The 13,509-nt window shown below is 45.4% G+C and overlaps 1 protein-coding gene across 2 annotated transcripts in view; it reads left to right on the top strand.

Annotated features, from left to right (window-relative positions):
• Window positions 1–12,911, top strand: part of UBE2F (ubiquitin conjugating enzyme E2 F (putative)) — a 65,081-nt gene extending 52,170 nt beyond the window's left edge. For both annotated transcript variants that reach the window (XM_042821961.1, XM_042821960.1), the window contains one exon: window positions 12,390–12,911. In XM_042821961.1, coding sequence (XP_042677895.1) covers window positions 12,390–12,440 — 51 coding nt within the window. In that variant the 3' untranslated portion in view covers window positions 12,441–12,911. The remainder of the gene's footprint in view (window positions 1–12,389) is intronic.
• The last annotated feature ends 598 nt before the right edge of the window (window positions 12,912–13,509 follow it).

Genomic DNA, 13,509 nt, shown 5'->3' with positions numbered 1-13,509 from the left:
AATGAAAAGCATGATGTAAGTGCTGACTTCTACAGTGCTTGCTTTGGAGACTAAGCAGCCAAACAGTAACACAAAAATTAAAACTTGAATGCTTGGAAAACAAAATCATCAGCCCTTCCTTGTGTCTTCTGGTTCAAGTTAATTCACTTAGCTGATTCATAGAATCATTGTTTAACTTCTCTATGTCTCTGTCATAGCTTTTCTTTTTCTCATGTACGTTTTTATGTCAGAGGCATTTTGTGAGTGAGGCATCTGTCCTTGCGGACTCTTTGTGCTCAATTTCTGCTGTTAAAATGGTGATGATTTTTTTGGAGATCAGTTTCCATCCTGACAGTAACCTGAAAAAGATGTTTTTCTCATTTTGGAAGCGATTTGCATGGAAAGCCCAACCTGCTGGAGACGCAGTGAGGACACAGAAATCTGTGCTTGAAAAGCATTACAAGGGATTTGAATGCAGTTGAGTATTGGATGGCTTCTAGCATCACCAAAGTTTGGAAATGGAGTTTAAAACCATAATTTCAGGCTCAAGTGCTGCACTGACAAAGGGAGGAACTGAAGGATGACAGGTTTTGCCTCACCTGGTGTTTTCAGCATCGTCCCCACTTTCCTGCTCTGTTGTTCACATCAGAAATATGTGATATAGGAATCAGAACCCAGGAGCAAGGACAAAAAAAAACATTAGAAGAAGGTCTAGACAAGCATTCTATTTTCCAAATAATTAATAATTATGTGAAATAGGTCTTTTCCTTTGATGGTATTCCTTGAATAAATTGAAAGCAGTGGAAACATCTTTATTTTGCAAAATATTCAAGACCATATGCATATGCCAGAAGTGAAACAGCAGCTCACCAGCTATACATCACCTGAGCTATATCCTGTTTGTATCTGAATGCTTGTTTCTGAGCAGATCGGTTTGGTTCCCAGCAGCACACTCCAAAAGATTTCATTGGAAAATTCTTCTGTTTTTTTTTTTCTAATGCCTTCCCCAGTGTGTTTGTAGAAGATAATGCTTATTGAGTTCACCAGTGTGCTGTCTGTGCCCTGTTCTCTGTGCCAGACTTGCTGCCTTTGCTAGCATTTGTCCATCACAGCCATGCACTTTGTTAATCTTCTCCTGTATCCCAAGCATTTGACATTTTGTATGCAAGAAGTGCTGATGATATTTGTAAAATTCTGATCATGAATTGTAATTTTTACAATTAATAGCAGTCGAACTGTAATTACTATTTTCATTTCTTAGGCTTAGTGATGGCTCAAGACAGCTGGAAAATCCACCTTAGAACAGAGAAATTATTTGAAAACATTGCCTCGAAGTTCATTTTGGGCTTTCTTTAAAACATTCCTTGTTGTTAGGAGCGTGTTTGAGCAGGTGCTGGAAGAGAAACCAGATGGGGGATGGTTGTGCTGGGTGTTTGTGTGAGGCAGGGAGCAATTCTCAGCTCCATGTCTAGCTGCAGGGGGATGTGGTGGGGAGATGGGATGGAGCGTGCCTTGATGACTTATGTTGTCACCTTGGTGGCACAGCACTGAGGAAAAACCCTTGCTTTGGCTGTTTCTGAAGACATACAAGAGTGTGAGTGGTTTCTCTTTGCACTGCTTCCCTGAGGCTTCAGTGCACAGAGAGCAGAGGAGGTACTCCTTCCTCAGAGCTGGAGCTCTCCCAGAGCTGGCAGTGCTCCTCCCTGCAGCAGCAAGGGGAAGAGTTACCACGATGAGGCACATCTGAGCAGACACTTGGGCTGCTCTTTCTGCTTGGTGTGGGAGGCTTTTCAGTCCCTGCTACCAGATCTTGTTGAAGACCTTCTTGCTAAATTATCATTTACGTGTCTGTGCAATAAGCTTGGCAGCTCTGTTGGGTGGAAATGCTTTTGATTAGAAGTGAGATGTTTTAGGTTGTGGCTTGGCTCCTGCTAGCGAGACAGTTGTGTTTCTTGGTGACTCTTCTGTTCTGGGTTGTGCTCTCTGCTTTTTCATTTAGTGATATTTCCTGCATGCACAGACCAAAGCAAAGCCCCCAGGTGTGGTGAGAACATCTGGCTGGATGCCCTAGTTAGAAGAATGCATTCCAATGACCTTATGTCCAACCTGGAAGTCATCACAGCATCAATTTTGGCAAATTGAGGGCTCTGAGTGAACAACGTTACAAGTTACGGCTTCTGTAAGTGTACTGTGTGGGCTTTTTCATACTTGTGGGGTAGAAGTAGGGATTTAAAAGGTCAGTGTAGTTTTGTGATCTCCCTCTGCAAGCTTTACATGCTTTCCTTTAGCAAGTCAGAGTACATTGGATCTATCTTTCCAGATAGCTGAGTGCCAGCATCTGTTCTGTTGCCCCACAGTGAAAATACCCAGCTGTTAGATACATTCTGTTCAGGAGGTTAAAAAGTGGGCACATTCTTGTACTGTTTTTCAAGTCTGTTCTCCAAATTCTGCCCGCTAGCATAAGGGCATAGCAAACAAAAAGCTGCAGAAGTCTTTATAATGAACCCAGATTTCATCCATCGCGCCAACTGAGTGGAGGCTGTAGGTGGACAAAGCACGGTTTTGTTCCCTCCAGAATATTGTGAGAGCATTCTTATCAATTTATTAGCAGGGCAGAAGGATCAGATTGATGTTTGATATTGCTTCTAGCTTGGAAAACAAGTAAGTTATGCTGTGCATCTAGATGTGCAAAGTGCTGGATGCCATCCATTTCTCTTTCAATTTAAAAAGCATTGGGAACATTCAGAATCCAGGTTGAGTCTTTTAATCTTGTGTTGATCGTACAGCAGCAGTTTCAGAGAGCGCTGTGAGCTAGCTGTCCTTCCTGCTTCAGCATGACTCATGGCATTGTATTAATTATTCTTACAAGACTCAGAGATGCAATGCAGACAGAATACAGCCTACCTGACGTGCTTCTCTGTTTCCTGTATGTAAGAACAAAGTGTGGAAGGGGATGGGAAGCTCTTGGTGACATGTGGAGCTAATGCACTCTGGTGTAATCTTGCATCAGATAGAGATAAGAACAAAATGTGTCTTAGCTGCTACTGGAAGGATGTAACAAGGTATCTAGCTCCAAGGTGATGATAGAATCTCTGAATATCCCAAGATGGAAGGATCATCCAATCCAGCTCCCTGTGGGTGATGGAATAGCCTGGTACTTTGCTAACTGTGTAGGACTTATGAGATCTGGCACATCAGCTTATCAGCCTGTTTCCTGCTGAGTGCTCGTCAAATTTGTGACTGACAGCTCCATGCAGCTTGCTTGAATATCAACCTTCATCCAATTTGTTTTGTAATTGATTGAGAGCGAATGAGTAGCTTCCTGTTCCAAAATGACTAGAGCTCCAGATGCAGGCACACCTGTCAGGCAGAGGCAGCAAGGGAGAAATTTCATGGGGACACATAAAGAAATTGGGTCAATCAGCATTCTCGGCGTTGCTTAGAGTACCTGGTGCTGGATGTTCCTTGATGAAAGGTGGTGATTGCATGCTCACACTCTGCTGCATCCTGAGCATGAGCCTCTGCCAGCACTTCTGGGTAGGCAGCAGACGGCTCACTTGGATGCTATGAAGGGATAATATGTGACAGTATCTTTAGCTACAAACCCAAGTTTGCGTGCAGTTCAGTCAGGCACACGGAATATTTGTTGAAATAGCCTGAAATTTCACTTGCTGATCTGCCGTGTGTGGCATAAGAAAGTGGCAGATAAGCAATGCAAAAATTCTCCTGGCATCTCTTGTCAGCACTGTGCCAGCACCAACCTCCAGTACTGTGTCAGCAAAGGAAAAGGAGGGCAGTGGATGGGTTACAGCTGCCAAGTGAGGTGTTGTCAGAGGGTGGCTGTTCTCTGTGGGATCCAGCCCTGTGTTGGCAGGCTTGGGCACAACCTGCAAACTCAAGCATATCCTGCCATGCCAAATACGTTGTCAGCAGTGTGAATATTCAGTAACACAATCTGTAAAGCCAGGATATTTTTGCCTTCTGGAGCCTAGAAGGAGCTTTATTTCAATATTGTACATTCAGCATGTAACGTGCAAACTGCTTTCTGTGTGATGGATCAGTCAGCAGAGCCTACAAGTCAGCTATCACGTGTGAGCCCACAGCGTGGTGTTGAGTGTATGGTGTGTTCATGACCCCTGTTCTTGTAGCTCTGCAGTCACATGGCTGGTTGTCACCATCAAAGTCACTACTTGTTAACATCAGCTGCCCATCCAGCACCCATTAACCAAGGACCCTACTGGATTTCCTTATCAGAAAGTCTAACAGCTGCTGTAGGTAGCTGGTTTTCTTGCATTGCTCTAGTACTAAAGCACTGCTCTGCTGGGGTATTAGCCTATCACCCAACTAAAAATAAGTCCTTTATAACTTCCAAAGTATTACGTTGCTTGTTGTAGAAAACAAGAGCTGCTTCTGATTCTTTAATATCATTGAGCATGTGAACCTAGGAGCTGAAATCTCTCTTGAAAAATAAATAGGAGTTACATTTAGTAGGAGGAAGAGTCAGTAAACCACACTTGGATGTATTTTAGAAGGTAGGAACTGGGGGAGCAATGCTGATCCCATCGTAAGAGAAGATGAAGTTTGGAACCACCTGAGGAATCTGAGCATGGTAGGTCTGTGAGTCCCAATGAGGTGCTATTTTTCAGAACTAAAATTGGACTTTGGCATCATGGTGCTGCACAGCTGAGACTCGTGCTAGTGTTTTACTTTCTAACCTCTTAGCAGCATTACCCCACAGTCCAGTGCATGATGTGATAAACAGAGAACGGTCGGCAAGGAAATTGGTGCATGTCTTAAGACTGAGCTCCTAACAGTAACTCACTCTTGTGTCTCTCTAGCTGGTGTAAATGTTGTGTTCTTCAGGCAGTCCCAGCTGTTATTCCTTGGCTGGAGGAAAATTCTGTCATGCGTGTGATTAAAGTCAGTGGCTGTTATCTTAAAAAGAAAAAGAAAGGCTGCCATCAGGAGGGATGGCTTCCTGAGCAGGGCGGTGCAGCACGCATAGCTGCTAAAAAAAGGTGAAAGAAGAAAAGTGGGTTCTTGTCTTGATCATTAGAGCAATCCATTTACATGATTAGTGTCAATTATAAGTGGGGAGAGATGCAGAATTGCAGGGCCCTTCAGGTTGTTTCAAGTATTCAGATCTACTAGAGTGTAAAACTGCAGCTGGGTAGGGGGAGGAAGGAGGAGTCATCCATAAGCTAAACAATCTGGTCTTGCACCTACTGGAATATGAGATAACAGTAATTAGGTGTAGAACAAAAGCATTTCTGTGGAGCTGAGAGTAAAGGAATTACTGAGTTTGACAAGCCCCACAATTTCTCCTCCATTTTTCAATATTAAAAATTATACTTGTAACAAATTATTCCTGTCTTTGGTGCATCACAGTACAGGTAGATGTGTCAACCTCTGCCACGATCGCTTCTGAAGGATTTCTGTTTTCCCTTGAATTCTCTGATAAAAGTTGAGTATTGTTTTGGAGACTGTCAGTCTAATATTCCCACGGCAGCAGCGAAATAATTGGAAGAGATATAAAATGATGAATACTGATGGTAATGAGTAAGGAGATGCTGGGAAATTGTTAGGCAGCTGGCAGGTTACATGAGAAGCTCGTGGTTTTAATTTAACGTGAAGGTAAAGGTCTTGATACAAACATGTATTTCTTCTCCCTTGCTCACATCTGCTGTAACCAAGTAAACAATTCTGAATCACATTATGAGGACTGTCTGTTCTGCAACAGTTCTGAGACGTTTTCAGGAGGCGTTTCACAAAGCAATGGAGTTGCTGAGGGAGGCACGACCCCCTGGATGGTCTGGTCCAGCCCCTGTGCTCAAGGTAAAGTCAGCTAGGGAAGGTCACTCAGCAGGGAAGCATCCAGTGGGATGTTGTCTTCAAGGCTGGAGGTCAGTGTTCACCATCGGTGTGAGCCCACACTGGCATCCACGGCAGGTGAGATGCCCTTGGCCCATGAGGGCACATGGAGGATGCATTTTACTTCCATCCAACTGCTGGGGAGGAGACCAGAAGGATGAGGGAACTGGAGAGAGGAGGAATATCATGGAAGCTGCATTGTGGTGGGACGAGGAGAGTAGCTGTGATAGTTGGCAAGTCAGTAGGCAGGCAGATCGTGTTGTCTTTGCTTGCTGAATGTATGTTTTATAGCCCTGTCTTGATTTTGCTGGCTATTCTGCAGCTGTGTGGGTAAGAATGTGTGGGTTGCCAATAAGCACACTGACTAAACGAGGCTTTATTCTGGTAGAGGTAAGTATCCACCAGCAATTCAGACACCAAGGGGAGTTCCATTACTTCATACTGATCTCAAGATCTGCATATTTTCGCATGCATCTGTCTTTTTTCCTCTATCTTGTTTGACCGTATTTGAGTTCATCAGCAATCAGACTGTGGTATGCAGTAATTTTTAGGGGATCTTTGCTCAACAAGCCTTTCGTCAGCACCACAAGCCTTGCACTGATGTGTGAGAGTTGTGCTATTCAGGTTGCTATAGTGGTAACTGAAGTCAAGGCTTTGAAACGACTGCTTCATCTTGTATTATTATTAATTCTCAAGGAAACAGTACCATGGTTAAAAAAAATACAACAAAAACCCAAATCATTCTGTACTGTATCATAGCTGATTTTGCGGCGTCGCTCATTTCTTACCAAGAAATTCCAGTGGAAAAGAAAGTGCCCATGAATTTGCTGTGGGACGTGGGGCTATGGGAGAGAGGAGTTTGAGATCATCTGAGGAGTTCTATATATACCCACAGAAACGGTAAGAAGATACTGCTATTTGAAACTTCTTATTGTAAGAAATGTTTTGACAAACGTTATGATTAATCGTTACAACGCTTCAGGAATCTCTTGGTCTTCACTGATACTTCCTGTCTGGCTGAGATATGTCAGGAGACTTCAGGACAGCTCTCCAGATGGTTCTTCCTACAGGATGATCCCATTAATCTTCACCCAAAAAGTGTGTATGGACATCAGTAGGCTACAGCTTGACTTTCTTACTACCTTTGCCCCTTCTTTCGCTTCATTTTGTTGTCTTGGTGCCTCTCTTTTACCCAGAATCCCAGCTGGTGATCCCTGAAATTGCTGGAGCAGATGTGTGTGTTTGAGCTGCAATCTGTGTCAGACTTGCAGGTTCCACAAGGTGCCAAACCTTCCAACACAGCCCTTCGTACCACAAACACAGCTGACCTGTTGAGCCAGGACGGCCGCCTCCGTCCCTTGACCGGTTCCATGTACGTTTATTTTATTCTGCTGCTCTTCCAGAGAGAGTGACCAGAATAGATCCGTGCCTCCAGGAACTCTCCAGCCTTTTGATTTGTGCATCTAAGAATGTAGGACACAAATTAGTATGTTTTTATCTTCAGCTTGTTCGGAGCTGGACTTTGTCAACAGCTCGATTGATGCAATTGGCTCTTAGCTCAAGGAGGAGCAGGCAACAGAAAGGCTGCTTGTGCTCGTCAAGAGAGGGTATTGTTGCAGCTAACAAGGGGAGGCATGCCCACGTCTCGCTCTCATTATGTTTGCTTCAAGCTGGCATTGTCAGGCCCTCATTTTAATGTTGTTTGCATTGCAGAATATTTGAGTCAATGCGTTGCTTAGATTAGTGCAGCCTCGTCCTTGCTGTGCTGTTTACATTCTCGTGTTTCAGCTTCTGTTGGACTGGGATCTGCCTTTGTCCATTGTTGGGTATAAGGTTTTCCACTTAACCTCATTCCCATGTTTAAACTGATAGCTCCACGCTGCCCCTGGTCGTGCTGGGATTTCTCTTGCTAATAGGAAGAAGCTGGTTCTGAACATGATCTTCAAGAACAGCACAGAACTGTGGTGTGATGGAAGAGTGAGGGCTTTATAACCTTCTTCAGGTTAAAAAAGAAAAAAAAAGAAAAAGCAGCTTGCATTTATTCCTGGGTACCGAGCCAAGTATCTCTGTCCCAACGTTTTCTAAGAGGGGTTATGAAACGCTGAAGAATTGCTCTAATTAGATGCACCCACAAAGTCTTCCTGAGGTATTGAAGTGGGTTTTTTTGGAAGCTGCTTAATTCTTGCTGTTTGTTTTTCATTGCTTTGATTGCAGCTGAGCTGTTTTAGTAGGAACAACAGAACCATCCCAGTCCAAACCCATCTTTGCAGAAGAGCGCACCCTGTGAGTCACTGCATTTAGCTATCTCCTTGTTTACTACAGGAAATCCTTCACTTCCTTAGCACAGCCAACCTCCCTGTTTGATGGTGGTTGTGCTGAAATTGCAGCGACCACGGAGGATCTGCATTTTGTTTTTCCCCCAGCATATGTGTGTTTTCCTTGGATTTCCTCCCCATTTTGTGCTGCATCCATATGACAGCCTTGAAACTCTTCCCCTGCTGAGCACAGAGTGCATTAAGCAGCGTGTGCAAACGAGCAACAACACAACTGCTAATTGTGCTAACGGATGTAAATAGCAAAAAAGTTCCTCTTCTAATTCTAATGGTATTTATAGGAACCATTACCCACCTTTCGTAACGCTTTGATTACGGATGGAGCCTCTTTCTGCCTCCCTGAAGTTGATGAAGCTTTTGCAGGTGGTTTGACTGGCTGAGGGGATGGCACAAATGCAGATGTTTGCAACCTTTTGATTTACGTGTGTTAAGGCAGGTAGGAAAGCTGCTGTTTCACGTTCTGCAGGCAAATGTGTGGCTTTGGGAGAAGTCTGTGCTGAGCTCCCCCTCCCTGTGCCTGCAGGGCATGACTTGTGGAGGGGATGACTTGCGAAAGCTCTCTCGCCAGACCCACACAGCTCTGATTTCCTCCTCTGTGGTCATTTAGCCATTAAGATGTCAGATCCTGAAGACATATCCTCTCTTGGGAATGAGTGACATCCTCACAGGTGGAAGTGTGTTTGTAGCATCTGTGTAATTGGGATGATGGAGGTGATTGTTTTTCAGGGCTGTTTCCTGCAGGCAGTTCCAACAGCTGTATCAGCAAGGCTTCCAGGAGCAGAGCAGCTCTGTGCTCGCCGGTGGGGAGCGTAGTTTTGCCCAGGGCCACGTGGAAATGACTCAGTACAGACCCAGGTGGATGTTCTTGTCTGCAGCAATCTGGCTAAAGCGTAAGCATTACAAAGCAGATCAGTCAGAGTCAGGGCAAAGCCTGAGTCACTTGGCTCTGCAGCTGGAGGACCAGAGCACTCCCAGGAGCCGAGTGAGGGCTCTTCTTTGGAAGGTGAGGGTGGTGGTGATGCTGTGCTTGGGCTCGAATCTTCCTCTGCAGGACTGAGCTGTAGGCCCTGACCACCTCAGCAGCTTTCACACCTCCTAATCCATGGCCTTTTTGTCTACTGAGCACCTCAAAGTGCTTCACTTTGCACGGTGCACATTGGCCTCCTCCCTGAGCAGCAGTCCAGCAGGTGCCTCAGTGCCACCACTCCCATCAGTTCACTCACATCAGTTCAGACAGTTGACCTGTGAGCACAGCAGTTTGGGGGAAAAAAATGTCCAAAAACTGATGCTGTGGGGACTGCACAGAGACTGGTGTGAGTGTGGCAGGACACTGTGCTGTTTTTCACCCTCCCTTCTCTCCAAGTCCTCCTTCGTGCAACTGAAATGAAATTACAGGGCTCAGAAAATGTGTAAAATGATGTAGAAGCTGTGCTCTAAATGAAACAGTGCCAAGAAAATCACAGCGAGGTAGGAATACGGATTGGAAAAAGGCCTGATCCTGGAGATCTTTGTGTTTCATTCAGCTCCTTTCTAAAAGAGAGTGGGAGTGCAGGGGCTGATGGATGTGAAGACTAATTTTTTCCTACAAGATGGAAAAGAAAAGTTGCTCTAAATGTGTTCTATGGGATTAATAGGCAAACCTGCCCAATTATTGTGTCCTCCTCCCAAAGCACTGAGTGGGGCTGAGCAACATGAGCAGATTGTGGCTTGCTTACTGGTGAGTGGTAGAGCCCAGTATTCCACTAACATGCCTTTCAGTGAAGCCATAAAGAGGGTCCTAACAGAAACCATTTGGGATTTAACCCTGCTGATAAACTTTGGACTAAAATAATGTCGTGTTGAAATAGTGGAGGTTTAAATTGCTATTTGGTGTTATTATGTGGGTCCATATTCTTAAATAAAACAACTCTGAGACGGCAGCTTTTTCAGAAAGCTCCAAGCTTGTTGTGTTCAAACAGAAGCTCAGTGAGTGCTGGACTTTGGTCTGTGCTGTAACCTAGTTTTCAGCACAGTGATAATTGTGAAATATGTTGTGGCTCATATATCACACTCTTCATCTGCTGACTAATTCTGAGTTTCCCTTCGGTCGATCGATGCCCCAGTGTGATTCTCAGCAGATGAAGCAGGGGTTTGGCCAGCATTACTCATGCAGTACATACTTCCCCATGGACCCGTTGTGCTCACGTACTGCTCTGATCTCCCTGCAGCTCGGGGCAAAACTGCTTTAGGTCTGCTCCAAAATGGCTTTTTGCTCATGCATGGGTCACTGCCACATCGTGGGTATCCACCAGCTCTTGCTCATCCCTGGGCTGTTGCTCTCTTCTGCTGACCTTCCATCCCCCAAGCAAGACAGGGCTGCAGGTGCTGCTCCCAGGCATAAAGCCCAGCCTTGCTTCTCCCCACCACCCCACCCCACTGGGAAAACCCATGGGCAGCACTGGCAGCCTCTTACTCCATCTGTGTGCTATCTTGAAGCTCATGATGGAAACGCTGCGCCCTGAAGTTGATGAAAGGCAAATTAAAATTAGATTTCCCTTTTGAAAAGCTTTAAAAAGTATTTTCAGCATTCCCTGATGGCCTTTCAAGGCTTAGTGGCTGGCCGGGGTTGCTTCTGATGGAGCGTCGTGCACTGTAGCATCTGTGCTGCTGTAGTCAAATGTCACAGCAACAATCAGCCCTCTCCCCTTACAGTGGCCTAACAGTGCCACTGACAGGGCAGGCAGCTGTCCCAGCAGGGACAAGGCAGGAGCCCAGCGGATGGGTCCCTGGCAGCAGCAGTCTCCCACTCTTCTCCCTCTCAGCATCCAGACCATGGGGTGCAGGACTTAGGATCCTCCTTCGTAGGGGGCAGAGAGCAGCAGGGCTCTCACCTAACGTGGTGATGGCTGCTTGCATGCACTGCCCGCCCCAGCCCCACTCCTGCTGTCCCTTAGCACTCCTGCAGGATCCCGTGCTCCTCTTTGTCATGCAGAATACGGACTGCTCTGACTAATTCCTTGCTTCTGATTATTCAGTGCTGCACACCAACAGATGTGCACGTAGGAAAGTGCACACTGTTAATCAGGGACTGTTGAGCCATATGGCATGTGAAGATGGAATATTACAGCTCCGTAATGAGAACCTCCTTCGCGTACAGCAAGGACAGCCGTAAGGCATTCTCACCAGTGCTGTCAGCTCCTTTGTCTGGTGATAACTTGTAAGTGAGGGCGTGGAGTCCTGGAGCACCCCTTGGCCGAGGTCCAGCTCCTGTGAGTTGAGTTCAGAGGCCCTGTCTGTCCGTTTAAAAGCATGGGACCGGCTCCTGAGCCACCTGTAGGTACTGTAGTTACAGTGGAGATGCAGCTGGCTCTGTTGCATGTTCAGTGCTATTTCTTGGCCATCTTCCCAGCTTGTTTTAGTGACCCAGGGCAGCGGGCACCACAGAGCCCTCTGTTAATCCATCCAGCTCCCAGCAAATGGGGGCTGTAAGCAAGAATGTCAGCAGTCGTAGATGGTTGCAAAACCAGAAAAAAAAACATGTTAGAAAGGGTCTTAATTTGGGTTACTGTCCTGAAAGATGGGTGGTGGTGCCTTCTTGTACTGATGTGTGGAGTCAGACCCGATGGTCCTTATGGGTCCCTTCCAGCTCAGGTTATTCTGTAATCAAGCTCCATTCCTCACTAATACAGTGAGTCTAAGTCTTAGTGTATCAGGTGCAGCGCTGTGACCGACGTGCTCCAATGCTGTCATTGCCCAAGGAGAGCCTGGGTGCTCGTTTTGCTGCTGTGAGGGATCAGCCTGTGATACCCAGGGTGCCCACCATGACTGCAAATGAGATTTCCAGCACATTTGCCATTATGAGTAATCGTCCCAGTTTGCAGCAAAGCAGCCCGCAACTTGTCAGAGCTGAACACAAGTTCAAGGTGTCACTTATTTTTGGTGGTGTGATATTTCAGCTGACTCGAGGTACCTGGAGACAGCCTGAGACTGGGGAGTGGCTCAGAGGCACGTAGTTTGTAAGCTTGTAAGTTTGTAAGTGTTTTCAGAAACACTCCATTGTGATGCACAGCTTTCCTATCCACCGGCAGGATTGGAGCTGGCTGACACAGGATCTTGTTTAAAACAAGGTGTTACATCCCTTCCATTAGTTCCTTTGCACACGTAGGGTGTGTGCGGGGTGTCTGTGGGTGTTCATTTCGTGGTAATTCTGCCTCTGCTTCTCCCCAGGAGGACTTCAGGAATAAAGTTGAAGATTACATGAAGCGCTATGCGAGATGATGAAGGGTGATGGCCAGCAGGACCACGGCTTCCATGCTGTCTTTAACTTCAACAACACCAACCAGAAGAAAACCAGCCCGGACTGTACCAGTCCAGTGTCCATGTTGTACCGAAGAAGAAACCTAACTTCATAACTTGTCCATGTTAAAAGGAGAGTTCAGCATCAATACAGCAAGAAAATTGTGTTTGTTGGTTGAAAAAAAAAAAAAAAAAAAAAAAAAACAAAAAAAAAAAACCAAGTTGTTTGCTTACTTTTAAAATGTTTACTCTTCTGAACTGTACTGTATATCCTGTTGATGAGATATGCTTGACAAGTTAAAAGAAATCACTATTGGAATTGTAATTATTATTGTTATTTTTTTTTAAAACCTTTTGCCTCGTTTGGGGAAAAAAGAAAAAGCCAAAAGCAAGCAGGTGGTGTGGGTTTGGAACACTTCAAGTTGGCAATAAAATGGTCTCCTGTGAACCAAATCACAATCCTGTTGCTTTTGATGAGCAGGAACTGTAGGAGCTTTGTCCAGGAGCTGCTGGAGTCAGGCAGAGTGCTCTGCTGAACACCCCCTGTGCTGCAGCACTGGAACTCCCATGGTGTTTAATGTAAGTCCCTTCTTGTCACAAGTTTGGAATTTTTACAGTGCTATTTTCAGCTCCTGTTTGGGCCACGGTGTTTTTTTTTTTGTGTGTGTGTGAAGTAGTTAAAAGGAATATAAGGCTAATCTGTAACTTAAGTGATTGTGTAGTATTAGTAACATCCTATATATATTATATATATATATATATATATTTCTGTGGAAAAGTAATGAAAGGGAGATTTTTTTGTTGAAGAAATCTGCCTTTGCCTTCAGCTGGGGACGCAGTCGGGGGGGATCAGTTACCATGACCCTCAGCAATCACTCAGCTCCATGCTGTGTGGGGGCACTTTGCTGACCCTCTGCTGGTGCCCTCAGCTCCCACTGCTCACCCTGACCTCGGGGGGATTGCACAGCAGCTTTTATACGTAGATAAACCCGGGAATAAATGTTGGTGTGGTTTCATACAGAGCGCTTGTTGTGTTGTGCAGTGGCCAGGT

The sequence above is a fragment of the Centrocercus urophasianus genome, unplaced genomic scaffold (genome assembly GCF_019232065.1).
Source record: "Centrocercus urophasianus isolate 14NV4802_14NV808 unplaced genomic scaffold, USGS_Curo_1.0 seq_20, whole genome shotgun sequence".
NCBI classification, from domain to species: Eukaryota; Metazoa; Chordata; class Aves; order Galliformes; family Phasianidae; genus Centrocercus; species Centrocercus urophasianus.
The sequence above is the reverse complement of the archived record's forward strand: the minus strand, read 5'-3'. Positions and strand labels throughout refer to the sequence as shown.